At 35.0% G+C, this 27,628-nt stretch overlaps 2 protein-coding genes and 1 long non-coding RNA gene across 3 annotated transcripts; 2 read left to right on the top strand and 1 right to left on the bottom strand.

Annotated features, from left to right (window-relative positions):
* Window positions 1-2,875: 2,875 nt before the first annotated feature.
* Window positions 2,876-18,241, bottom strand: LOC111780082 (nuclear cap-binding protein subunit 1-like). The gene is made up of 19 exons (XM_023660360.1): window positions 17,941-18,241; window positions 17,801-17,860; window positions 17,504-17,560; window positions 16,656-16,727; window positions 14,169-14,231; window positions 13,844-14,020; window positions 13,081-13,212; window positions 11,630-11,696; window positions 9,278-9,477; window positions 8,482-8,552; window positions 7,489-7,573; window positions 6,632-6,700; window positions 6,358-6,476; window positions 5,770-5,908; window positions 4,446-4,943; window positions 4,060-4,359; window positions 3,721-3,908; window positions 3,523-3,631; window positions 2,876-3,227 (listed from the first exon to the last, which is right to left on the bottom strand). The coding sequence occupies exons 1-19, from the start codon at window positions 18,022-18,024 to the stop codon at window positions 3,117-3,119; spliced, it is 2,601 nt and encodes an 866-aa protein (XP_023516128.1). The 5' UTR covers window positions 18,025-18,241; the 3' UTR covers window positions 2,876-3,116.
* A 934-nt stretch (window positions 18,242-19,175) lies between these two features.
* On the top strand, window positions 19,176-22,607 carry LOC111780252 (RNA-binding protein Y14-like). The gene is made up of 4 exons (XM_023660602.1): window positions 19,176-19,587; window positions 20,374-20,510; window positions 22,024-22,163; window positions 22,263-22,607. The coding sequence occupies exons 1-4, from the start codon at window positions 19,317-19,319 to the stop codon at window positions 22,306-22,308; spliced, it is 594 nt and encodes a 197-aa protein (XP_023516370.1). The 5' UTR covers window positions 19,176-19,316; the 3' UTR covers window positions 22,309-22,607.
* A 386-nt stretch (window positions 22,608-22,993) lies between these two features.
* Window positions 22,994-23,609, top strand: LOC111780253. The gene is made up of 2 exons (XR_002812822.1): window positions 22,994-23,165; window positions 23,265-23,609. It is a non-coding gene; the product is annotated as an uncharacterized LOC111780253 (long non-coding RNA).
* Window positions 23,610-27,628: the final 4,019 nt, after the last annotated feature.

The raw sequence follows: 27,628 nt of genomic DNA, 5'->3' as shown, positions 1-27,628 counted from the left end.
CAGCCCCTCTCTTGCCGGCCTTGCTATTTGTAATACTTGTTCAATGGACTTAAAATGAGCCAGTAATACTTGATTCCATCGACTGACTTAACGGTTCCAGAAAAGAAATCTAACTATAACCCCTTCTATTAGGAAGGGCTCTTGATTCAACGCACTTCCACTTTAGTGTCCAAATCGATACTTTTATTTTCTCTCGAATCATAGTAATATTTCTTAATTAAATCATTGTTGAATTAAGTTTTTGAAAAAACTATAATTGCAGATGTTATAGGCATAATAGTTGGTATGATATTGTACGGTCCTCCTTATTAAGGGGCAAATAGAGGGAACACGTGCAAAATCTGAAAAAATCCCAGATACCGATAGTTGACTTTTGATGCATTGATACAGATGTACATTCAAATAATTTAGTTGGCTTTTGATGAGACAAAATTGCTCTTGCAGGGAGGTAATTGAAGTTGTTCATCATTAACAAACCATTCATCAAATTGAAAATGACCTAAAAGATTGTGATTAACGGATGCAACAACTATTATACCAAAGGAAACAATAACTAGAGAAAATCATATCAATGCAACTACCACACCAAGAGAAAGAATATAACTAGAAAACTACCAAATCAATATAATTATTATACCAGGACAACAATATAACTAGGAAACTATTATATCAATGCAACGATTAAAACCAAGGAAACAATATAACTAGGGAACAATCATATCAATACAACTATTATATCAAGGGAAAGAAGGGAAACCATCATATATCAAAGCAACTATTAAAACAAGGAAACAATATAGACTAGAACAACCATATCAATGCAAATATNAAAAAAAAACTACAATATCAATGCAAATATTATACCAATGAAGACTAATATACCTAATGGGAACCATCATATCAACGCAACTATTATACCAAAGGAAATAATATAACTACGAGAACCACCAAACAACTATTAAACCAAGGAAAAATATTACTAGGGAACAACCATATCAATACAACAATTATACCGAGGAAAAAAATATAACCAAAAAAACTACAATATCAATGCAACTATTATACCAAGGGAAAGAACTGGAACAGAAAGAAGTGGAACCATCATATCAACGCAACTATTATACCAAGGGAAACAATATAACAAAAAACTATCATATCAATGCAACTATTATACCTAAGGAAAGAAGGGGAACCGTCATATCAATACAACTATTATACCAAGGGAAAGAAGGGGAACCGTCATATCAACAAGTAAACCAAGGAAACAATATAACTAGGGAACAACAATATCAATGCAACTATTTACCAAGGAAAAGAAGTGAAACCATCATATCAACGCAACTATTATACCAAGGGAAACCATATAACCAAAAAACTACTATATCAATGCAATTATTATGTCAAGAAAAAGAAGGGGAACCGTCATATCAATACAACTATTATACCGAAGAAAACAATATAACAAAAAAAACTACAATATCAATGCAACAAATATACCAAAGGAAAGAAGGGACCGTCATATCATCACAACTATCACCAAGGGAAACAATATAACAAAAAACTTATATCAATACAACTATTATATCTAGGGAAAGGGAAAGAAGGGGAACCATCATATCAATGCAACGCAACTGTTATACTAAGGGAAAGAAGGGGAACCATTGTATCAATGCAAAAAGGAACCATCATATCAATGCAACTATTACCAAAAAGAAATAATATAACTAGGAAACCAACATATATTGGTAACTAATTAAACCAAGGAAACAATATAACTATGAAATAACCATATCAATACAACTATTATACCTAGAGAAAGAAAGGGAACCGTCATGCCAATGCAACTGTTATATTAAGGGAAAGAAGGAGGAACCATCATATCAATGCAACTATTACCAAAGGAAATAATATAACTAGGAAACCACTATATCAATGCAACTATTAAACCAAGGAGACAATATAACTAGGGAACAAATTAAACTAAGGAACAACCAAATCAATGCAACTATTATACCAAGGAAAATAATATAACTAAAAAAACTATGCAACTTTAATACAAAGGGAAAGAAGGGGTATCATATCAACGCAATTATTATACCAAGGGAAACAAAATAACCAATATAACCAGAAATCTACTATACCAAGGCCAATATAACAAAAAAAAAACTACAATATCAATGCAATTTTTTTTTTTTTTTTTTTATAAGAATCAATGCAACTATTATACCAAGGGAAAGAAGAGGTATCGTCATATCAATGCAAATATTATACCAAGGAAAAGAAGGGGAACCATCATATCAACACAACTATTATACCAAGGGAAACAATATAACCAAAAAACTACTATATCAACTAAACCTAGGGAAAGAAGGGGAACCGTCATATATCAATGCAACTATTATACCAAATGAAATAATATAACTAGGGAACCACCATATCAATGCAATTATTAAACCAAGGAAACAATTAACTAGGGAACAACCCTATCAATGCAACTATTATACAAAGGAATATAATATAACCAAAAAATTACCTAGGGAAAGAAGGGGAACCGTCATATATCAATGCAACTATTATACCAAATGAAATAATATAACTAGGGAACCACCATATCAATGCAATTATTAAACCAAGGAAACAATTAACTAGGGAACAACCCTATCAATGCAACTATTATACAAAGGAATATAATATAACCAAAAAATTACAATATCAATGCAACTATATACCAAGGGAAAATAAAGGAAACCATCATATCAATGCAACTATTATACCAAGGTAAACCATGTAACAAAAAAGCTACAATATCAATGCAACTATTATACTAGAAAAAATATAACAAAAAAAACTACCATAATGCAACTATTATACAAAGAGAAAGAAAGGGTTAAGTTCGGTGCTATAATATAGGAATCCACGAACATAACTCGACAACAAATACAATTAAGACGGTATCTACAACGATGGGCTAGCCTATTATGTATTTTTCGTTTAGCCAAATGTTACATAACATTACCGAGGGATCTATCACCTAATCTACGAAAAGAAAAAGAAACAAACGAATTAAGGGGGGAAAATAGAAAATGTTTAATGTTATAACAAATATGTTTACGTTGTTAGATCGAGTCCATCGATCGACGAAGGCCACTGTAGACTGCTTTCCTGAAAAGTGGGTGTGAATCTTCAGATAAGACTTCTGCATCCAACTTCTCAATGTGTGGCCATATCTGTGCACATCACAATGAAAATGGTTCAAGTAAAAAACAATTTATTCTGATAGTTTCGGAAATGAATCATCAAAACTTTTTTCATGATTTTGAGATCCCACGTCAATTGGGGAGGAGAACGAAATATTGTTTATAAGGGTATGGAAACCTCTCCCTAGCAGACGCGTTTTAAAAAACCTTGAGGGAAAGTCCGAAAGGGAAAACCTACATAGGACACTATCTGCTAGCAGTGGGTTTGGACCATAACAATGATTAACAATCCTGAAAGCATGGCACTGTATGAAACGAAAAATACCTCGGAAGCGTATTGCCTTGAGAAGGCCTTGACATATCCCAAGGTTGTTAAACACCACTGTTCATTTTCACCTACAGTGTAGGCATGCTCTGTACTACCATTCAAATGACTGCAAAATAAAGAAAATGTTGTGATTTCATGATTGAGATTAAAGGAAATGATTTCATGATTGGATCGTTGTAGTATCGACGAGAACACCTTTTTTCAGGTTTTGAATCCTCATTGTCCATCTCCATCTCCATGGCTGATGGTTCTTCAAGGTCCATAGCAGTCGCACCAGCAGGATTAACAGACTTCAAATCCTGCAGGGTTCGTGCGCTAGATGCAGCTGGAAGGCGTTCTGTCAATATACTGGAAAACCCTTTGTACAAAGATAGAAATAATGTCTGCACACGGAAACGATTAGTTAAAACGGGAAAGTGATACGGTGTTACGTTGTGAACTCTACGGCAGATGCAACAGAATCGAGAATACTGACATTAATGTGTCCAGATTTAACGAAAGAGGTGCAAATTATTTTAGTCTTGAAATTAATACCTCGTTCTCCTCAAGAGCTCGGGTAAGAAGAGCTTCTTTGGCCTCTAAAGAGTTTCGTATCGACATCTCCTGCTCTTTCGCTTTTCCAGCATAAGCTTTCAATCGCTTTGTTCTCACGGGATTCTCTCCCATAACAGGTTCACCATCCACAAGTGTGAGCTTTGATTCAGCAGCATTCAATTCCTCCTGTGTCTTAGCAACAGCTTCTTCAGCTGCAACAATATCTTTCTTCAAGGAGGATATTTCTTTTTTAAGATCAGAAATACGATTATACGTCTTGCATAACGCATTTCTCAGTATCTGTACAAGAGATAATAACGTAAAAAATAGTTAAGCAACTTATTTCCATCTGCAGTGAAGTAGCCAAAAAAAATGGCAATATGTACCTCCCATGGACGATCTGATGTATGATATTGCTCGACGTTTTCTGGAGAAAAGATCCATTTGATGACGGATAAATTGGATAATAACCTATAACCCATCATTCTATCAATTGTTATTGCCGTCATTTGAGTATTATTCTTCCAGTAAGAACCCACTTCAGATATAAGCAAGACCTGCTTATCCTGATCATGGCATATTCTTGAAATAACTTGTCCATATCTCTCCAAGACTGTTATCAAATGAGTGAAACTCTTCGACCCAATATCTAGAAGAGTTTGCACAACCACCACGAGAGAAATATCTGAACCATGCTTGGGAATAACATTCTCATCCAACCATGAAATTACGTCACGTGCTGCAGCCCGTCCCTTCACCATATTGCACAATTCAGCAGAAAGTGCATGTTGCTCACTTTTTTCTCCGTCTTCGGTAGCAAATTTGAAGTTTGGTCCACCCTTGGGAGGTAGCAACTCTTCTAAACCAGGTGCAGTCTCAATGCTCTACATATGCTCAATATACTTGACATGTCAGAAAACAAAGTGAAAAAGCAGGAAGAATAAGCTCATATTTACTCCATTATTCTGATTTTTCAAGCATATACAAATATTATGTTGGAATATCCCAGAGGATTATAGTCACCGTTTGGTGGGTGGATACTCTGTCACACCTTGTTTTTCTCAGGTTGACTGATGAATACATTACGAATTTACTATGAAGGACTACTGTAACGGCCCAAATCCACCGCTAGCAGATATTGTCCTCTTTGGGCTTTCCCTTTTGGGCTTCCCCTCAAGGCTTTAAAACGCGCCTGCTAGGGGAAGGTTTCCACACCCTAATAAATGGTGGTTTGTTCTCCTCCCCAACCAATGTGGGACATCACAATCCACCCCCTTCGGGGCTCAGCGTCCTCGCTGGCACTCTTTCCTTCCTCCAATCGATGTGGGACCGCCCCCAAATCCACCCCCCTTTGGGGCCCAGCGTCCTTACTGGCACACCGCCTCGTGTCTACCCCCTTCGGGGAACAGCGAAAAGGCTGGCACATCGTCCGATGTCTGGCTCTGATACCTTTTGTGATGTCCCACATTAGTTGGGGAGGAGAACAAACCACCATTTATAAGGGTGTGGAAACCTTCCCCTAGCAGACGCGTTTTAAAGCCTTGAGGGGAAGCCCGAAAGGGAAAGCCCAAAGAGGACAATATGTGCTAGCGGTAGATCTGGGTCGTTACAACTACTTTGTTTTACAAAACATGCCGAGTACAAATATCAGAATAATAGTATATGTGAGAATAAAGAAAAAAAGTCAACAGTTTCAAGCATGATAAATACCTGCTTTATTTTATCCCAATATGATAGACGGACCTCCCTATCCAGAACCTCTTTCACAAACACTCGCTGGGGGGCCCATTTTGGAAGTTCTAATACGTGAGCCCATTCATCCCATGGCCATATAAATTGAAAATTTGATCTGCGTAAACGGTGGCAGAAACAATGTAAATATCCAGGTAATCTAACTTTAAAAGGAGAGCATAATGTTTTCAGTATGATGCAAGCATCCCAACAATGGCACTTCAAAAGAGATTGCATGACTGAGGGTAATCCCAAAACCTCTCACAAGTGATAAAGACACAAAACTTATATGCCATGCCAAAGAATGGGAAGTTTGAAACTCATTAAAAATATTTCAGTATTAGATGTAGAAGCAAATAGAAGTCACAGACAGAACTGTTAAACATTTATTCTTTTGGACTGGAGCTGTAATTTGTTTCGGTAGTGTCGTTTGAGTTGTTTTACATAAATTTAAAAGGTATAATAATACGAGAACTCCAAAACTGGCCCATAACACATTATCGCAAGAAAGTTAACACAGTCACATATGATCGTGAATTCTTTAGTGTTCGCAAAGTACAAACTTACAAATGGTGTGAAAACCAAAGTATCAACCGTATACGACACTCCATGTCTAAATCAGCTATTTTCTCAAATAAGGCACGAACTGCACCAGCTACAACGGCAGGAAATGCCCCAGGAAGAGCCTATATATACCTCATAGTCATATATTTTCACAAATAAGAATTTTTGGTCAAAAAGGAAAAGAAAAGGAAAAGGAACAAACGATAATTATACTAGAAAAAAGAAAAGGGAAGGAAACAAGATAGAAGAACACATTTACAATAACAAAAGCACGTACCTTGCAAAGGTCAATAATGACCAGCGTATAATAAATAGGCTTGAACGGTGGTTGTGGTAACATGAGTAACTGCAAATAATTCAATATTTTTGGGTAGAGAAGGTGAGAAGCAACTTGAGTGACTCAAAAAAATCATAAGAATTCAAAATAAGAAAATAAAATTTTAACAGATGAAAGAAAACTCTTGAATTAGAAGAGCTCGAACTTTGGTTATGAGAATCTACCAATCAAGAAATTTGCCTCAATCAAACTCAAGCCAGAAGCAAGAATCCGAAAGATCTTTTGTTTTTTATAAGAAACATTTTGTGAAATTTACAAAACGGTTGAAAAGTCCATGACCACTATAAGCACGTTCTTAATTGGCTAAAATGGAAGCATGAACACATGTATAGAGGAGATTGGACAATTTAAACCAAGAAATAGCATAGATAAAATGGAAGCATGAACGCATGTTGCTCACTCTTTGCTTTTCTTAGGTTTCAGATTTCCTTTCACCTTTAAAATAATGAAGCCTTAAAGAATTCTTCATCCACGGCCTTGGGAGAACTTAAGTCTTTGGGAAATAGTTTTTGTGTAATTCCATAAAAGAATTTGGAATAGAAAAAATTAGGAGATGTTCAAAGACACAGATAGAGGCTCGGGGAAACTCGTGATCTAGTTACATTTGCTTCTTCCCCTCAGTCCACTTAATCTGTACACTTCGAGAATCATCCCTTCCCCTTAATGCCAATAAGAGATCCTTACGTTACTATTTTGCCTTTTAAGTTCTTGCCTTTTGTACATTTCCTTCTTTCATAAAATTGAAAAAAGGGAGAGAACAAAATCTTCAATAATTAACAAGAAAGATAAATGCATACCTGCGAGAAAATTGTCTCTGCCATAAGATACTCATATCTAAAAGGTACAGGAAGGCCAACCATGAAAGATGCACATTCCTTTCGACTAGCTTTGCATGAAACAAGAAAACAAAAAATCATTGTAATATGTTGCATTTCAGCTAATTGAAATGTAAAAATGTTATATTATATAAATAATATTTCATTCCATAAAAACACTAGAACTCTACACTTTGTTCTTAAAATAGAGCTAATTGAATGGTAAAAGAATTTACAAGCAGACCAGTCCCCAGAGAGCACAAGAGCATTCACATTTGGTTCCTAAGTTAAACTTGGAGGAGCCGTCCATTCCCCCAGGTGGCTTGGAATTAAAAGGACAAGTGATATCATTGACGTTTCTAATATAATATATAAGAGAATGTTTGAATATACAGTGTAGAGGAGAGTGCACAATCAGAATGAAGCAATAAATACTATGAGAACAAGACATACAATCTGTGGAACCCATAGTTAGGAACATTTTGAACCTCCTTTGACAATTAGATAAATAACAGAAAAACTAATTTATCTTGAAGGAACCTACTGTTCGTTTCTTTCCAACTAAACCATGAAAGAGCAATCACCAAAGTCTTTCCCTATAAATCCTTTGCATCTCCAATAACATATGACCAAGAATTTTGACGGTATACCAGTAACTTGAAAGGAAATTTCCCATGTTTTCCTTCAATTTTTGAGAACTGACAGCTTCTCTTTGAAAAGCATGCTAATATCTAGTGATTTTAAGTGCATAATGATACCGGCCACCTGATCGTGTTATCAAAAACAAAGTTCTCAAACCTGATTAATCGGCCATATCTTGAAAAGGGAAAGTTCCATGCTCTTATACCAGTATTCATTCTTAAATTACAGATTCCTTCCATGAACCAAACTGATTAATCAGCATAACTTGGAAGAGGGAAAGTTTCATGCTCTTGTATTAATTCTTAAATTATAGATTTGGAGAAACTAACGAACCAGCCATTGAAGAAAAGAAGCACATCAAGAAGATACTCCTCCACGACAAAGCGATCAATAGGTTGCACATCCTGCATCAACAAAGGTCCAAGAAACACGATTCAATTGAGGACCACATACAAGTCTGGTAATATGCCGTGTAGTCATAAACCAACAAAAAATTATAACAAGAAANTTTTTTTTTTGGTAAGAAACCAAACTTTCGTCGAGAAAAATGAAAGAATGTACAAGGACATAAAACAACAAGCCCAACAAATCTAAGTATCAACAGGGACTTTAGAAGAAAGTACAAAAGGACCTTGCAGATGATCTAGCATTGCAACCCGCAAATGTTGAAGTTGGTTGTTATTATGTTTGGGAGAAAATATAACAAAACTTAGTATCAAAAGGATAAAATAAAGCATGGATATGTTGGACACGATTCAAGAAGGGAAATTTTTTTTTAATAATAGTTCTTGACGGGAAGTATTACAACACATACAGAATTGTATATAAATGTAAATATCCTATATATAGGACTCCATAAGTTACTTTCATCTGTCCTTTATCATGATGTGATGTACTATTAGTTTGTAGCTCTCATATATGTTACTATATCCATCTAGTAAAAAGAATAGTATTGAGTACTCACTCATAGTGTAATGTTACCAAAAAGTTTTTTTGATTGAGACCAATAAAACAAATTTAGTCAAATCTAACATAACTCTTTACCCAAAGTCTTCTTAACATATTTGTGGATAATATTCACAAGTCAAGACAGAACGAAAGATATTAATGCCACAAAATACAATAGTACCTCAAATTTACTTGATGGAAATATATTAAGTCGACGTATCCTTTGAGGATAATTCAACTCTGCAGCATACTTCTGTTTACCATAAGTAATGTCAGAAAGTGTTAAAGGTGGATCAGGTTGCTCCGGACAGCTGATGGTTCCAAATTCATGAGACTTCCCAGCAACTAGCTGAGCTTCAAATAGAAGGTGAGGTCTTGGAACTATCACATAAAGAAAAGATCAATAATTACTGAAAATACAAATCTACTTGATAATGGAAGAAGCAAAAGAAATGATCATCAACTTCTTAAAAGTAAAATGTACTAATTCAACACTTATCATTCGTTGCTTCCTTTGCTACTTATTATTTTCAACTACCCATTAAGAAGGAAAAGAAAAAAAGGAAGAAAAAAGATGTGTCACTTCCAAGTGGCTAGCAACTTGCAAGCTTCAAAAGGTCTTGGTTCAAAATTGAATTAACTACCATGGAACTTTACCAAACTTAACTCTACACCAATGACCCATATTTGCTTTTATAGTTATTTAGATATGAACCGTTGAGCCCCCATAGGGAATCTACAATAGAACCTCGCTCTTTAGGATCTCCTAAGCTATTTGGAGATTAAGACCAAGTTTTTCTTCCCTGGATTGCTGATACCATAGATAGCTAGAAAAGCCAAGCACAATCAATGGATCCTAGTGTTCTACTAAATTTGAAAATACCAAAGAATCAGTTGTGCTCCTTGCCATATTTGCCTTCAAGAAAATTGTGCATAAGCCATTGTCCTCTTTTGGACATCCATGTCTCCTCTTAGTTTGAATCATCCTTGAACAGCCTCAACCAAACCTTCTGCTTAAAACACTTCCAAAGGGCAGCAAAAGTCTCTTTGGACACTCATGCCCGGGAGATCACCAATAAAACTTCACTGCCTTCTGGCTTCTTCAAAGAAACCACCTTTTACAGGGTCGTCCAATTTCCCTTTTTTTATAGGAAAGTGAAACCATTTCATTAACTTGAAATAGATATACAAAAGAAATCCTATAGTTAATTTCAAAAAACACCTCCAATGTGATATGAAAGTAGTTAAGCTGTAATTACAAAAAGGTGAAACCAATTAACATCTTAGGACATCCTTGCACACCTTGTTATCCTGAGTACAAGAAAACTCCTGTTAGAACAAGAGTTGCTATCATGTGCCGTAAGAACAAAAGTTGAAATCATGTCCCACTAAAGTAGACAGAGAAAGCCAGTCCTCAGAGTCATCAAGCTAGGATAGTACGCCATCAAGATCTTGTTAAGGGGCATGAATTCTTCAACAAGAGCCTTTTCCCGGCATACTCATCACTACTTGGCTGAGAGAGAAGAGTTGCCAAACTTTTTACTTTTCACAATGGCAAACAATTGTTATTATTATCATCATTAGCAGGAATTCCTATAACTAGTAAGACGCATGGAGGTTCCAACCGAAATATAGCTCAGAGGAGAAGGCCCATGTTACCTTCTGTCAAAGACTTAATCTCTTGCCCCACATTTGTTAAAAAAAACCAAATGTGGGGGTAATCAAACTCTGAAGAGGTATACTAGACCACAGAATCCCATATACTATCTCTATTCCTAGCCACTTCATATAACGTTCATTTATTTCTTTCACCTCAAATGATCAAAATGATAGATTTAACAGCATTGACCCAAATAATAAGAGCTATCTTTTCTAGAGCCCTCAAATCTAATGGAGGAAGCCGAACAAAAATATACTTGCCTCCCTGGATGGGAGAAATAAAGCCATGGCCATTCTCGTCACTAAACTATTTCACTTTCCCATTGACCCTCTCTCCCATTTCTCAATCCCTCGCTGCCCAACTGTAAAACCTTAACACTCACATCTCTCATTTAGGTCTCTTCGGGGCTATAGGGATACAAAAAAGGATTATCGCAAAGAAGATTATTAATAACATTGTTGATGATTACCCTACTGCTAGTAATATTTCATTGATTCTAGAAAACCCAAATTCAAAAAACTGAGCAGACAGAGACAAAACTAGCTAGCTGGGTTTCATTACAAGAAGATATTGAACTGCTATACATCATCAAAGGCAATTATACTCTTGCAACTCAGTTATCTTGAGTCCCACTGAGAGTACTCCCAGAAGTACCAAAGCATCTAACGGGAATATCAAATATAAAAATATATGGATTCTTGATGTACATGGGGTTCTCAAAATTTTAGTATACCAATCCATCATCTCGTATACTTGAAGCACTTCTATGTATGGAATAATTTCCCTTTTTTTCCTTGTACGACAGGATAACATTGAAACATAAAAGGACCAGAGGAAATAACCAAACTAAAGCCCAAAGTTGAAGAAAATCACCACTATCCACTTTCCATCCATCAGTAGATAACGTTTGTATGCGACTCCATAAATCTTCTAAAAAATCCTGAAACAACCACATAAAGAAAAGGATTCATGAAATAAATGTTGCTAATTTCGTAACAACAATGTGAAGAAACTAAATTTCTCTATTTTAAGCCCTGGTGGGACATGGGGAGGAGGGTACAGACGGGAGGGAAGACATGGTTGAAGGTTTTTCTCCATGGAATGGTTTGTAATTAAAATTCTTTTACTGTTGCTTATGCAATTTTCTCTTTTTTTTTTACAGTTTCTAAAGGCCACTGGTTTTTACTTTAAAGTCACCTAGAATTTAGTTGGGGGTTGTTAATCCTAAATTAGGACTTCCTAACTGCCATAGAATAACTTCGATCCTGTACCCAAATGTTTCAATATTTTAATTCTCTGCTTCTAAATACTATGCTTTATTGTAAGAGGAAACTCAGAAAACCTTGTATTAATCTAAAGCCTAACTAAACAGATAGGGGAGATGAGATATCCTCACTTACCAAAAGGGTTTAGAAACATTAAGCTGCCTTCTGAACAATCCTTTCGTTTTACTTTACAACTTCTAATATTTATTTTTAAATCTTAGCAAAATCGAAAAATAAATAGATTTTAAGATACTCATTTTTTATTTTTAAAATGTGTTTATGATTTTAAGAGCGTTTTTAGAAAATATGGATGAGAAAACAAAGAAATCTTTGATAAATAATTTTAACGTTTAAAAAAAAAAAAAAAAAATTATCTTCAGTTCCAATCATAAAGTAAAATCTCCAGGCTGAAATAATACAGGTTTCCATTTTCTTTTTCTTTTTCTTTTGCTTTTTTTAGATATAATGTAAGAAGAATATGGATTCCTAGAAACTAAATGATCATAGAGAATTCTTCTGGTCCACATGAGCTGTTTGTTCAAAGGCTTGTTAAGTTGAGAAAACAAGTTACAGAAAATACAGAAAGAGGGTAAGGGCAAGTGTTAGCATATTGAAAAGAGACCAAGAGCATCGCCATCGTTGACAAGACAGTCATAATTTACAAACCGGATAATTCTGGGATTCACAAACCTGGCTAGACTGAGTTGACAGATATGACTAAAGGGGTTGCCGTATATATATGTACATATATTGTAAAAATTGAAAATAAATAATAAATAAAAATCTAGCCGACCTGAAACAGATTAGAAATTGAGTAGAATGCNAAATTAAACACAGATTTGATAAATTTAAGACTAAGTTGATTTTTTTTTTTGGTAAGAAACCGCACTTTTTTAGAGAAATGGAAGTATATACAAGGGCAAACAAAAAACTAGTTCCAGAAAAGAGAAGTCCAACCTAGCTATATAAAAAGGCACTGCTACTCATAACTAGTCAAACTTTCACCGGTAGTAAGCTTAGCATGACAATAATGAATAATCAAAACTAGTCAAATTATACCTTCTCGTTGAGAGTTTTCTCAACTTCACCATCATCCTCAAAAAAGGATAAGCCAGTGTCCAACGTATGCTTTCGAATGCTTAAGTAAGCTTCTACTCCAACCATAACCCTCTCAAGCTCTTCAGGAACTTGCTGCATATAAAAGCGAATTATCAATAGTAGGGGGCTCTTTGGCCAACATGGACATAGCTCAGCAGTTAACGTATCTCTATTTTCTCTAATACTTCGTAGGTTCGAATCTTCATCCAATGTGAGTTATAATATGCTAAAAATAGTAAAGCTCCTATAACAATTCTTTTAAAGCAATCAAATAGGAAAGTATATCAAAACAAGGCCCAATGTTCTAACGTAGGATATTAATCCAATTCGTAACAAGAATGAGAGAACAGTGTCGAGAAANACTTCCTAACTGCCATAGAATAACTTCGATCCTGTACCCAAATGTTTCAATATTTTAATTCTCTGCTTCTAAATACTATGCTTTATTGTAAGAGGAAACTCAGAAAACCTTGTATTAATCTAAAGCCTAACTAAACAGATAGGGGAGATGAGATATCCTCACTTACCAAAAGGGTTTAGAAACATTAAGCTGCCTTCTGAACAATCCTTTCGTTTTACTTTACAACNAAGATGCTCACCACCCAATTTTCTAACCTAGGATATAACTCAATTCATAACAAGAAATAAGAATGAGAGAAAAGGACAGTATTGAGAAAGATGGTCCATTAAGTAAAGACATTATTCAGAGATGAAATAACAATACCTCAACCAGTTCAGCGCCTCCCCAGGGAAAACAAGATAGAATGCAAGTAATGTAAAAGTCAGCACAAGCCTGCCATGCAGGGTTTCCCTTTTCATCATCCACTATTGTGGCAGCTGAAGATAATAATGTCTCAAAAACAACAACTAGAGATGTGGACGTCAGGACTTTACTGCTCATCTACGTAAGACAACAGAAATGCTTAGAAGATCAGAATATTCTCTCGAGAAGACAAAATCAAAACTCTAAGATGTTAGGCTTTCTAATTTTGAAAAATGATAATAATCAGTCATAAAAAAATATGTTGTGATAGCAAAATCAAGCATACCAATGCGGTTAGAAAGCGTAACAAAATCCGGATCTTGTGGCAATGTCCAGAGTTTAAGGCATCCTGAGAAAGAACTAAGAGTAAGAACAACAAAATATCTCTGATAAAATAATTGAAATTTGTATAGTATGAATGGAAGTCAGACATCCCAAAAACATTTAATTTATTGCTCTTCTATTGTCGGCACTAACATAAGAGTAATCATACAACAACTAGTACTCGTCCTAAATTGCACTATGATTATGTTATTCTTGGATATAGTATGTTTTCAACACAGGTGTGATAAATATTAATCTTTAAGGCATTATTCTATTGCTATTATTTATTTTATAAATTTAAACTACATGCTNTTTTTTTTTTTTTTTTTGTAAACTTACACGTTTAGCCCCTAAACTTTCAAGGTTATATCAACTAAGTCTCTACGCTTTAAAAATGTATAATAGATCCCAGGATTTTCAATTGTATCTAAATAGTTTCTTGATCTATTCAATAATTTTTTTCAAAGACATGAACCTATTGACACTCGGTCCTAACATTTCAATTTTGTGTTCTCCGTAAATATTAAAAAATGTTGAATAGGTTAAAAATTTAGATAGGAAATTGAAGGTTCAAAAATCTATTAGACACAAAATCGAAAATTCAAGAATTTATCATACACAAAATCAAAAGTTTAAAGACTAATTACACACTTTTTAAAGTTCAAAGACTTGTTACACACTTTTTACAGAAGAAGGCAATTGCTAGTATTTAGGGCCTAGAACGAAACGATTGGGTCACCTCTTATCCTATAGGCGGAGCCACAAAGCAAGACCCGGCCTTGGTTTGATGTAGCAAAGAAGATTGTTGTTTTTATAAAATAAAACTTATGAATGTTAGAAAGGGCAATGGTAGAATAATCAAATTTTGGAAAGACAGATGGATTGGAGCTTCTTCCACTATTAAGCATGACTTCCCAAATCTTCTCAACATCTCTTGAAGCCTAACAACAAAGAGGCAAAAGGTTGGAACCCGATAAAATAGAAGTCACTTAATGCAATTTCTTACTCGAAAGATGGCATAGGCATGGAAACACTCATGAAGTGGTTTATCATCCCTCCACCCATCTTCCCAAAAGTAAACATTTGAGCCCTCCCCAATGAAGCATTGAACAAATGAGGAAAAGGACAGGAAGCCCAAAGCAATTGCTTTCCAAAGATTTCTATTAGGCACTATGAAACCACCATCTGCAACCCACTTGAAAGGGGGCAGATGCAGGTCATACTGACTCACAATAACTTAGTGCCGCAAAGAGTCAAACTTCATGAAGAACCATCGCCACAACCATTTCACTAGCAGAGCCTCATTATGTAATATCAAGCTCCCATTACCTAGATCACCTAATTCCACCGGCCTCACCACAACCTACCAATTAACCAAATGTGACCCACCCCCATTATCCACACCTTCGAAGAAACTCTTCATCTCTCCTTCAATATTCATGCTCACAGAAACGAGAATCTTAAAGAGAGATAAGCAACAAGTGAGAACCCTACTTAACACAGATTGGATAAGAATGAGTTTTCTCCATTTTGAGAAGAAGAGCTTTCTCCAAAAAGACAACTGTTTCAAATCATAGAGAATTTTGAATCCCGAAACATTTACCTTCGCGGATTACCTCCCAATGGAAGCCCAAAATAAGAGGACGAAAGTTGACCCACCTCACACCCAACCAATGAGGCCCAAACACTTAGCTTAGAATGAAAAGGGCTAAGGCCAAGTATAAATTTCCATCCTATTAATCTTAAGTTTCAAAGTCAATTCAAAAAGGGATTAAAAAAACCGTTGAAATTCCTCAAGAAATTTTTCTGCCCCAAACATAAGAAGATTGAATCATCTGTGAACTGAATGTGAGACAAACTAATTGACTCCTTCCCCATTTGGAACCCCTCAACCACCCCTTTTTCCACACCTAGCAACGCCAATCTTCTCAACACACCCACACTTGGATAAACAATAAGAAATAGTACTACGAAGGACTTTCCTCAACCTGTTCTCAAAAGTCTTAGCAATCATCTTATAAAAACTAGTGAGCAACTAATGGGCCTAAAGTCTTTTACCCTGTTAGTGTTCTTTCTTGGAAATAAGGCACACATAGGTCTCGCTCATGCCTGTGTCAATAGTACCTCTCACAAAAAATCACTCAAAACTTTCCACATATTCTCTTTGATGCAATTCCAATAATCCTGAAAAAAAAGGCCATGGTACAATCGTCGTGCCTAGGGGACTTATTTCACCAGACCACCTTGTGAATAACCTCCTCAATAAAAAAAGGGGCATCAAACTGCTCCCTTTCCCTCTCTAAAATGGGACACCAGTCTAAGCCTTCTAGGAAGGGACTAGGGACACACGAGGGTGTAAAGATTAGAGAATTTAAAAGTGTCTTAATATAAAAAAGTTCTTACTACACTTCACTAAGACAATGACAATGCCAACTGCAAAATCACAAACCTGAAAACTTTGGTGAGTTTGCTCCACAATTTTCTTCACAAAGTCTTCATTTTCCAAATTTATCAATCCGATCTGTAGGCACAACAAGATAGACATAAGTCACTAACACAAACTAATACCATCATTGAGAATTATAAGTGTTGTGCCATGAAATATTTTAAGTGTGAGTAAAACACCTTCGTTTTTTTAAAAGATAAAAAACCACATTTTCATAGATAACGAAAGAATAACAAAGGATATATAAAATAAACAAGGGACACACAAAAAGATAGCCCCAGAAAAGAAGCCAAACAGCTTATTTCTTTTTTTAAGATAAATAAAACACATTTTCATAGATGAAATGAAAGAATATACAGAGAGAATATTTAATTGAGAAAAAAATCAGAACAGAGGGAGCCAAGGCAACAAAAACCAGACTAGGAAAAGGGGGAAAAGGGCTCCAAGAACTAAGAAAACTACAATTTTTATAAGGTGGTCTTTTTCTATACGGAACATACAATTTTGTTAAATCAAAAGAATGAATAAATGAAGAAGGGAAATGTCTGGCCTATGTAGCTCTAAAGACATTCTCCAATTGCAGCACAAACAACAAGCTAAAAAGAACGGAAAGGCAACAGCAAAAGGAAGGCTATTGCATTTTATAAATTTAAACCTCAATTTTGGTCTTTTTATGGGAAACATATAGAGAGTTCGTTAAACAAGAATTGTACAACTATAGAATACATGTAACAAATAATTGAGAAGTTAAAGCTAGATCGCACGACCTAACAACATAAGCTGATCAACGAAATACATAAATGAAAAGAAAATACATTCACTGGAGAACTGAAGGATGTAATGTACTTTACCAATGTCCCGTACAAAGGAGTCTTATGAGGCAATTGTTCAACACATTGCAGAAGGAACTGTCAAACGAGGAAAAAAAACAGTGTAAATACCATCAGCATAGAGTAGTTATTAGACAAAACTCACGTTTGCCACAAAGGGATACGACTTAAGAGATAACCAGCCAAAAAAGACTCAGTTCACACGTACTACTAACATAGTGATTCAACTAGTATAATTTCAACCAACACAAGAACTGCAAATTTTATCAACACCCAGATAAATTATAGAGAAAATAACGTGCAGAGGCAAGTGATTACAGGCAAAATTTCATCTCCATAGTGATCCAGCTCCCGCCGAATCGCTGCGAAGCAAGTTTCCTGCAAATCCCAGATAAAAATGAGCGACAAGTAATCGAATAGTGGAGCATAAATGGAATGAGGGTAAGAGAGAGCCGAACAATGTGGTCTTTGAAATCGGAGGAGGTGCCGTATTCCGGGGACTTGTCGCCAATTCGGAGAAGAAGACTCTTCCAGCTGCTCATTACTGCCTAGAAGAAGGAAGGTGATTTTGTATAAGGAAAAATGAGGAGATGGTGAAGTGGGTTCGAATTACACGGGACTGCAGACGCCGATGAGTTTCCGGAGCAGGACAAGTCCGGCAGTGGAAGAAATGCAAATGTGTAAAACCGGGAGACGCTCCCGTGGGGATTAGAAGGGTTTTGGGACCGAAATTACAGTTATCTCACGAACCCTAGAGTATGATGAATTAGGTATACAGTGACCACCGTTCATTAGATCTTTTATTATAGTCAAATATATTATATAATTGAGTATAATTAATCTTCCAACCTAGTATAAATATCATATTTGACACTATCTTACACAAATATCTTGTACTTATTTATTATGCCTAAACATAAATATCTTGTATTTATTTATTTGGGTAATTTTAACAAATATATTTTAAAAAATTTTAAATTATTTTAGAGATAAAATAGAATATGTTTTTATAAATACCTATAATATATTTTTATGAATTTAACAAAATACTAACTACCACTAGTACGTTGTTTTAGCAAATATATTTTAAAAATTTTAAAAATATTTTAGAGGTAAAATAAAATATAATTTTATATGTTTTAAAATTTTTAAAAATAGTTTAGAGATAGTTTTACCAAATATATTTTAAAAAATTTAAAAATATTTGAGAGATAAAATAGAATATATTTTTATATGTTTTAAAAAATTTAAAAATATTTTAGAGATAAAATAGAATATATTTTTATATGTTTTAAAATTTTTAAAAATATTTTAGAGATAGTTTTAACAAATATATTTTAAAATTTTTAAAAATATTTTAGAGATAAAATAGAATATATTTTTATAAATTTGGGCCGATTTTAGCAAATATGTTTTTAAAATTTTAAAAATATTTTAGAGATAAAATAGAATATATTTAAATGAACCCAACTCTCCACAATAGTATGATATTGTCCATATTGAACCTAAGTTCTCATGAACTGATTGAGAGAGTATTCCTTAATTATATATCTATGATCATTCCTTAAATTGAATTAAATATTGACGGTGGACGTGAAAGGCACGTCCCAAACAAGATCATATTTTGATAGAGAAAAACAGGCAATTAAAATTAAATTCAAAATAAAAAGAATTAAATAAATAAAGGGAAAAGAAAAGTCTAAAAATCGGGTTAGCGGGCAAATCAGAAACCCTTGTTTCGATCCCAAAAAACCCCCCCGACATCTTCTTCTCTTCCGCTTCCCCTCGCCATTTTGCAGAAGCGACGAAGAATTCTCAGAGACGTTGCTTAGCCATGGCGAGCGCTGATGTAGAGGCTGTTGACTTCGAGCCCGAGGAAGACGACCTCATGGACGAGGATGGAGCCGCCGAAGCCGATGCCTCCCCTCGAGCTCCTTTTCCTAAGCTCAAATCCGCCATTACCGGTGGCGCTTCTTCCTCGCTGGCCGGTGGTCCGAAGAAGACCAAGGGTCGTGGATTTCGAGAAGAGTCTGATCGTAACACCCGCCTTACTGGGTCCGACTTCGATTCCCTTAAGTCTGCTGATGGCCCTGGTCCCCAACGATGTTAGTTTCACCCTTCTCTATTTCTGCATCTCCCCCTTCTTCTTCTTCTTCTTCTTCTTCTTCTTCTTCTTCTTCTTCTTCTTCTTAATTACCTAGTTTTACAGATTTGGTTTTTCCACTTCGTTTTGCTGGTTTCTCCTTTCGTTCATTATAGCTAGGGTTGTGAAATTTTGGATGGTTATTTACTCGGTAGGTGGCTGGTTAGATGTATTATTATTATTATCATCTTAGGAAAGGAGGATAATCTTCTCAATTGGTTTAAGAATTAAGATCCTCAAATTTTGTAAGCCCTAGAGTTAACATTACAAGAACCTCCTTTACCGGTATGAATGTCGAATTGAGGTAGCTACATGGATAGTGTTACAGATTCATGGTTCATTAGTTACATATTGTTTCTAAGAGGTAATTTTGAGGTTGGTTTCCGTTAAGCCTTTGGCTTTCGGGAGGATTTCTGGCTACTCATCTTAAAAGGGTGAGTTCTCTTCATTGTTGGTGGAAGAATAACCTTGTTTGCTGTGTTCTTTCAAATTACCTCACTCTTCCCCTTTTCTAAGCCCCTTCAAAAGTTATTTAGAAATAGGAGTTGGTTCAATTAGGTCATTCAAATGATCTTTCCTAGTCTCTCCCCCTTGTTTGGCTTTCTGAGCATGTCCTTGGTACACTGTTGTGAACAACTAATGTTTAATTATGTGATATAAACAGTTCTAGAATAGTTCATATGGAGAGTAACAGATTCTTTAACTAATACTCCTTAGATTAATGTCTTATTCTAGTTAATTTGTGTAGCTATTGAAGGATGGATCATTCTGGTAACTGGTGTACATGAAGAGGCACAGGAGGATGATCTACAAAATGCATTTGGTGAGTTTGGGGAGATAAGGAATTTGCATCTAAACCTCGATCGTCGTACTGGATTCGTCAAGGTATAGTGGTTCCTATATTATTAAATTTTCCCCTACATAAACAATAATTTGTGCAGCTTTGTTTGTAATTAGAGAAAAGAAGAACATGCATGTATTTGCTTATGTTTTTAGTTTTAAAAAGTACAAAACTAGGAGATTTTTGGAGGAACTAAAAATAGAAATTTCATATTTTGCCAATGATCAGATGCTCTGTAAGAAGAATGAACTAGTATTGCAGAATTTTTTTTTTTTTTTATATTTGAAAACGTTTTTTTTATTCGTGTATTCTCCTTTGAAAGCACAATAAATTGTTTTATTCTTCAATAAGTTGTACCAAATAGTTCCCCACCCTACCTGGTGTACCGTTCCCCACCCTTTCATGTTTATTCTCTTTTATCAAGTCAACCCATTGGGGCAATTCTTTTCAAGCTCCATTTGATCTTGTTTATATCATCTTTCTTGATTGAAACTAAGGGCATTCCTTATGAAAATCAATTATTCAATGGAGTAGAAAAGGACAACCTGAGTACAGCTCAAGTGGCAACTATATTATGGTTTGCAAGTTTGAACCCGTACCTTCTTCTTTGCAATATAAGGAAATTGAAGGCGAGTTTCTTGATTTCTATGCCAAAGTATATACTAGAGATGACTATTGACGGTTTTTACCTACAAATGTGGATTGGAGTCCAATTTCTGGAAAACAAGCGCTTGTTTTAGAAGCGCCTTTTAACTCTTTGGTGGAAAAACTAAACTTCAAGTCCAGATGGTTCTACAATTGGATTTTTCGAACATATTGGAAAGTTATCAAATCTGACATTGTGGCCATGTTCCTGGATTTCTATAATTCTAGTGTTATAAATGTGTCTCACAATCCTACATATTTGTTTAATCCCAAAGAAGTCAGATGTGCATGCTTATAGGTCTTATAGTCTCATAGACTAATAGGAGCTCCAGAAGTGTTCGATTAAAGAAGTCTGCCTTTTCCTTTGAACGATAGCGTGAAGGGACTTTGGGGGAGCCACTCTGCACCATTTCTTTTAGGATCATCTGGACTTCGAAACCACTTTTCTTCAGTCCTTGTGATGCTCATATTTGTTGCTTGTTGTTCTAAGAATTCACAATATTATGAAATGTTTCATGCGAAATATCTGGATTAAAGAAAACTTAATCTGAAGTCCAGGTGACAAGCTTCTGTATAGCCCTTCTCTTTTGTGCTTGCATATCTCTCGTTTAAAGTTTGTTTCTTGTCACAAAGTATAAAATAGCGGAGCATACTGCTCTACCAGTTATAATTTCTTTGTAACATCATCATCATTCCCTTGCTATGTTATAACCATGTATTTATGTTCCCAACCAACCTTCAATTTTTGTCAAATGAATACCATGTTTTGTCACAGATGGTCAATGATATGAAGCGATTGCAAGCATATCATATTGTTTTAGCAGACTCATATCTCATCTGTTATCGACTATTGACTATTCTATTGTTACTATTTTATAAAAATTCTGAATTTTTTATTTTGGGTTTGTCAAGGGATATGCGTTGATCGAATACGAGAACTTTGAGGAAGCGGAGAAAGCAATATCTGCCATGGATGGGTCTGAACTTCTGACCCAAATTATCAATGTTGATTGGGCATTCAGCCATGGACCCATCAGGAGGAAGAACACAAGGTATGCTTCTCCTAGATTACTAAATGTTTGGTGTGTGCATTGTAGGAAATTCATGAACCAACCACATGTATCTTTTTTTGTCTAATTTAATTGCTGCAGGCCTACTAGGGAACGACGCTCAAGGAGTCCTAGGAGGAGATATTAGTCTTGAGGTGAAGAACTTCATGTGTGGTGTTTATGGATTTTAATTGGAAATGAGTTTTTGTTGTGGAATGGATTAGAAAGATGTTTCTACTGAGCTCTCTACTCGTTGTCTCGAGATTTCCCCTGGTTTCCAGCCTTTCTTTCTCGGACGTTGTTTTGGGTTGATTTATGTAACTTAGAAGATTTGAGGTTCATGATTCTCTCTTTTTTTCTTCTTTTGAGTACTTGAGGTTTATGCCTTAATTGTGTTGAATATCTGCTATATTATATAATATTTTTTGTTCCAAATTTGTCTATTAATGTATGGCCTTTGGGTTTTGTTGTTTAAATGCTATTTTTTTTAGTTTTAATAACTCGGTTAAGTGAGTTAAGTTATACGGTTCAAGTTCACTCCTAGTAGATAACATCTTTTTTGGGTTTTCCTTTTTGGACTTCTTCTCAAAATTTTAGAACGTGTGTACTAGATGTTTTCACACTCTTGTATATCATAAAAGCCCTCAACAAGTTTTCACACAATAATGTTTCGTTAATTAGCGTATGAAGAAAGAAATAAATATATTGAAATGGGCAAATTGTTTGTATCAAACAGTGGTTTNAAGCGATTGCAAGCATATCATATTGTTTTAGCAGACTCATATCTCATCTGTTATCGACTATTGACTATTCTATTGTTACTATTTTATAAAAATTCTGAATTTTTTATTTTGGGTTTGTCAAGGGATATGCGTTGATCGAATACGAGAACTTTGAGGAAGCGGAGAAAGCAATATCTGCCATGGATGGGTCTGAACTTCTGACCCAAATTATCAATGTTGATTGGGCATTCAGCCATGGACCCATCAGGAGGAAGAACACAAGGTATGCTTCTCCTAGATTACTAAATGTTTGGTGTGTGCATTGTAGGAAATTCATGAACCAACCACATGTATCTTTTTTTGTCTAATTTAATTGCTGCAGGCCTACTAGGGAACGACGCTCAAGGAGTCCTAGGAGGAGATATTAGTCTTGAGGTGAAGAACTTCATGTGTGGTGTTTATGGATTTTAATTGGAAATGAGTTTTTGTTGTGGAATGGATTAGAAAGATGTTTCTACTGAGCTCTCTACTCGTTGTCTCGAGATTTCCCCTGGTTTCCAGCCTTTCTTTCTCGGACGTTGTTTTGGGTTGATTTATGTAACTTAGAAGATTTGAGGTTCATGATTCTCTCTTTTTTTCTTCTTTTGAGTACTTGAGGTTTATGCCTTAATTGTGTTGAATATCTGCTATATTATATAATATTTTTTGTTCCAAATTTGTCTATTAATGTATGGCCTTTGGGTTTTGTTGTTTAAATGCTATTTTTTTTAGTTTTAATAACTCGGTTAAGTGAGTTAAGTTATACGGTTCAAGTTCACTCCTAGTAGATAACATCTTTTTTGGGTTTTCCTTTTTGGACTTCTTCTCAAAATTTTAGAACGTGTGTACTAGATGTTTTCACACTCTTGTATATCATAAAAGCCCTCAACAAGTTTTCACACAATAATGTTTCGTTAATTAGCGTATGAAGAAAGAAATAAATATATTGAAATGGGCAAATTGTTTGTATCAAACAGTGGTTTGATGATGAAAGTCTCACATCGGCTAATTTAGGGAATGATCGTGGGTTTATAAGTGAGGAATACAACTCATCATTCCCTAAATTAGCGGATGTGGGACTTTCATCATCCACACCTCCCCTTGAACAAAGTGCGCCTCCCCTTAATCGAGGCTCGACTCCTTTGGAGTCTTAGTCATTTTTTACTGCCTTCGAGGAGGCTTGACTCCTTTTCTTTTGGAGTCTTAGTTCGATATTTGAGAATTTACCAATCTATTGGCACGACTAAATTTAGGGCATGACTCTAATACCATGTTAGATGAACACGACTCTCAATAGTATGATATTATCCACTTTGAGCATGAGCTCTCATTTTCATCCTCATTTTAGGGAATGATCATTGGTTTATAAACAAATAATACTTTCTCAATCGATATGAGACCTTTAATTCATGAGAGCTTATGCTCAAAGTGGACAATATCATACAATTGTGGAGAGTCGTGTTCGTCTAAAATAATATTTTTGTTCATGTATTTAACGATCACAAAAACGAAAACGACGTTACAATGTTCACATTAATTAAATTTTAAGAGAATATAGACTACCATTCACTGAAGTTGGGCAAACTTAGTAGTCCATTTTATTGTTTGTAATACTTATTGTTATTATTTGGGTGATGATTTGAAGTAAGCAATATTCATAATGTGGAAAAGAGAGGAGTGGGAGTGTTTGGTATGACAAGACAAAATGAGGGAGGGTGTCCTAATAAAACCAAACACACCCTAAAGCCTTCACCTGGTTTATGGTAATGCCAACCATACCCCTCCCCCCTCTCTACTTTCCACCCACCACTTCTCTCACCTTTCACCTTCACGTCCCCTCGTGACTATTCTCGCTCACGTTTCGGTTTCAGTATGTTGTAACTTTTGAAAGAATAAAAGTATTTCTTATGGTACTGTTGAAATCTAGCTCAATTTGTACATGTATCGTGAGATCCCACATCAGTTGGAGATAAGAACGAAACATTCTTTACAGGGGTGTGGAGATAAGAACGAAACATTCTTTACAGGGGTGTGGAAACCTCTCACCTAGCGGACGCGTTTTAAAACCTTGGGGGGAAACCCAATGAAGACAATATTTGTTAGCGGTGGGCTTGAGTTGTTACAAATGGTATCAGAGCTAGACACGGGGCGGTGTGCAAGCGAGAATGCTAGTCGGGTGGATTGTGGATCCCACGTTGGTTGGAGCGGGAAAAGTGGAAACCTCTCCTTAATATACGCGCTTTAAAACCTCAAGAGGAAGCCGGAAAGAGAGAGTCCAAATAGTACAATATTTGTTAGCGATGGGTTTGAACTGTTACATGTATGTATATATACGTTACTTAAATGCTACTTGATGCATGAAACTAAATCCACGTGTAAAAAAAAATATCAATCATCCAACAACAAAACTCATTTCTAAATGACGTATCATGTGTGCACGTAATTGAATAATCCACAAGCTCTTGACCGTAAGGTTTCATCAATTTTTATTATGGAAGGATGCAATTCGAAATTTGGCTCATTAAAGTAGCGATATTTACGAGTTGAGTTTTGTCATATTTTGGACACAATTCACTTTAGCCATAACTTCTCGTGACTTTACTTTAGCCACTGTGGAACTTTGTTTCAACTCCCAACCGTGCTCAAACAAAGTACAACACGTGTGGCTTCTGTTGAATAAATTTGTCAATTCACAACAACGAGAGCTTGCTCTTCATCCCGAGAGCACGACCATAAAATACACTTACTTTTATTTATTTTAAAATAATAATTAAATTATTTATCTAATGAACTAGGTAATAATTAATTATCAAGTTGGCATTTAAATGTAGCAATAATAAAAGGCTAGTTGAATTTCAAATAAAGTACAAGCCATGTGAATACCAAAATAATATTTAATTTAATTTAATTTAAACTATATTATTGAATGTGAACATAATTGAATAATATTAACGTATTAAATCCAATCGTGTGCATCAAGGTGTTTCTTGGCTCGTTAGTCCTCTCTTCCATGGTGTTGTAATACCTTATCGAAACCGTGAGATTTTCCAACGTTATCGTTTTTCTTAAACTCATTCTTGTTGACGCTGTTATTACAATTATGAAACCATACTAAACTCGTTGAGCTCGCTCTCATCTTCCCAGAACAATGTTCGTGTTAATCTTCTGCGTGTTTGCTCGTCTTTCGTTTGCTAGATCGAAAGTCTCTATTTCGCCGGCGTTTATGTTCGACAAGACAAAACCGTTCGTCTTCCATACTTTTCTCTCGTCATTTCGTGTTTCCTTTCCTTACAAATGAGGTTTAAGGGTTTGTTGAAGTGTAGGACTTCAGGTATAGTTGTGAGTTTCGTTTTCAAACCTCGTCAGCGTTCTCGATAACTCTCTCTCTCTCGATTTTCCTTTGTTTTCTCTTAGTTGAGGGTACTATGGGCATTGGTTGAAGGCTTGTTGATGGAGAGGGTCATGGAGCGTGTTTCCATGATCCTCGCGTTATTTCCGGCGACTGCGTAATTTCAATTTGGTTGAATTAGTGGCCTATTTTCGAAGTGAGTTGGGTGGTCGAGTTGTTTTTAAAAAATTATTAAAAAAATCATATTTATTCATCGTACATGTTACATTAATAACTAAAACTTTATAAAATTCAAATATCAAACATTTACAAGTTACCATATATCACTAATATCAGTAACAAACGTTAAATCTTTTTAAAAGTAAGATTGAATTGAGTTATAACCCTATTTTCAGAGTAGTCGGTTGACCCGACCAAAAAAATGTCAACTCACAAATTGAGTCGAATTTTCGGTTTTCAAAAATTAAACCAACGAAAATTAAAAAAAAAAAAATCTAATTCAATCCAACTTTTACGATTCCGATCAGATGGTCGAAATAAATCGATCGTGATAGAACGATGGTCGAAATTTGTTGCCCATAATTGGTAGAACACGTTTGAATTTTTTATCTAATTTGTTTGGTCGTTTTTCGTCACATATATTTTTTTAATTTTTGACCGACAAATTACAAGACATAGCATAAACAGACCGAAAATATAATATGATACTTACTTCTTAAAGTTTTAAACGTGAACGAATAAATTATTAATATTATGATATATTTATTGATGAATGAAAATTAAATTAAAATTTAAACACATTATTATTTTATTAATAAATTATAACAATTATATAAAATACTTACAATTAAGAGGATAATTATTAAGATTTGTTTACTAAATAAATTAAAAAATTTAATTAGTTAAAATTGAATAAATGACTTAATAAAAATAAAATAATGACAAAAACATGACAAAAAATAAATAAATAAGTGACAAAAAAAAAACAAAATTTCTAAATTTATTTAGTAATGACAAAAAAACATCATCAGTTTTGTTATAGATTGAAAACTTACAAAATAAATAAATGGAAGAAATTACCAAAAAATACAAAAACTTGGTAGCCCTTTCGTCATTCCCGTGTCACGCCCTTACCTTTATTTTTAACAAAAAGAGGGTTGAAAGTACTGAGTATAGAAGTCTCTTGTCGTTTTTATGACTACCTTAGATTAGGGTCGTCTAGCTCGTCTCTAACTGGTGCATAGAGACTCCCTGATCATCCCATACGATACTTTTCGGTGAGTGTGGTGACTAATCACCTTATCACACAAGGTGGGATTACCAAATAAATCAATTTATCACATGGAATCAATCGTGCT

The sequence above is a fragment of the Cucurbita pepo genome, chromosome LG18 (assembly GCF_002806865.2).
Source record: "Cucurbita pepo subsp. pepo cultivar mu-cu-16 chromosome LG18, ASM280686v2, whole genome shotgun sequence".
NCBI lineage: Eukaryota > Viridiplantae > Streptophyta > Magnoliopsida > Cucurbitales > Cucurbitaceae > Cucurbita > Cucurbita pepo.
Note: the sequence above shows the minus strand (reverse complement) of the source record. Positions and strands in the feature narration are given on the sequence as shown.

Excerpts from the sequence above, each read along its gene's own strand:
- LOC111780082 (XM_023660360.1), bottom strand. The coding sequence starts at position 18,024 with ATGAGCAGCTGGAAGAGTCTTCTTCTCCGAATTGGCGACAAGTCCCCG. Across the intron at positions 14,021-14,168 it reads TACGCTTTCTAACCGCATTG|ATGAGCAGTAAAGTCCTGAC; the intron begins GTATGCTTGATT and ends TGTCTTACGTAG. Across the intron at positions 5,909-6,357 it reads CTTTGGTTTTCACACCATTT|ATCAAATTTTCAATTTATAT; the intron begins GTAAGTTTGTAC and ends CCGTTTACGCAG.
- LOC111780252 (XM_023660602.1), top strand. The coding sequence starts at position 19,317 with ATGGCGAGCGCTGATGTAGAGGCTGTTGACTTCGAGCCCGAGGAAGAC. Across the intron at positions 19,588-20,373 it reads TGGCCCTGGTCCCCAACGAT|CTATTGAAGGATGGATCATT; the intron begins GTTAGTTTCACC and ends TAATTTGTGTAG. Across the intron at positions 20,511-22,023 it reads GTCGTACTGGATTCGTCAAG|GGATATGCGTTGATCGAATA; the intron begins GTATAGTGGTTC and ends GGGTTTGTCAAG.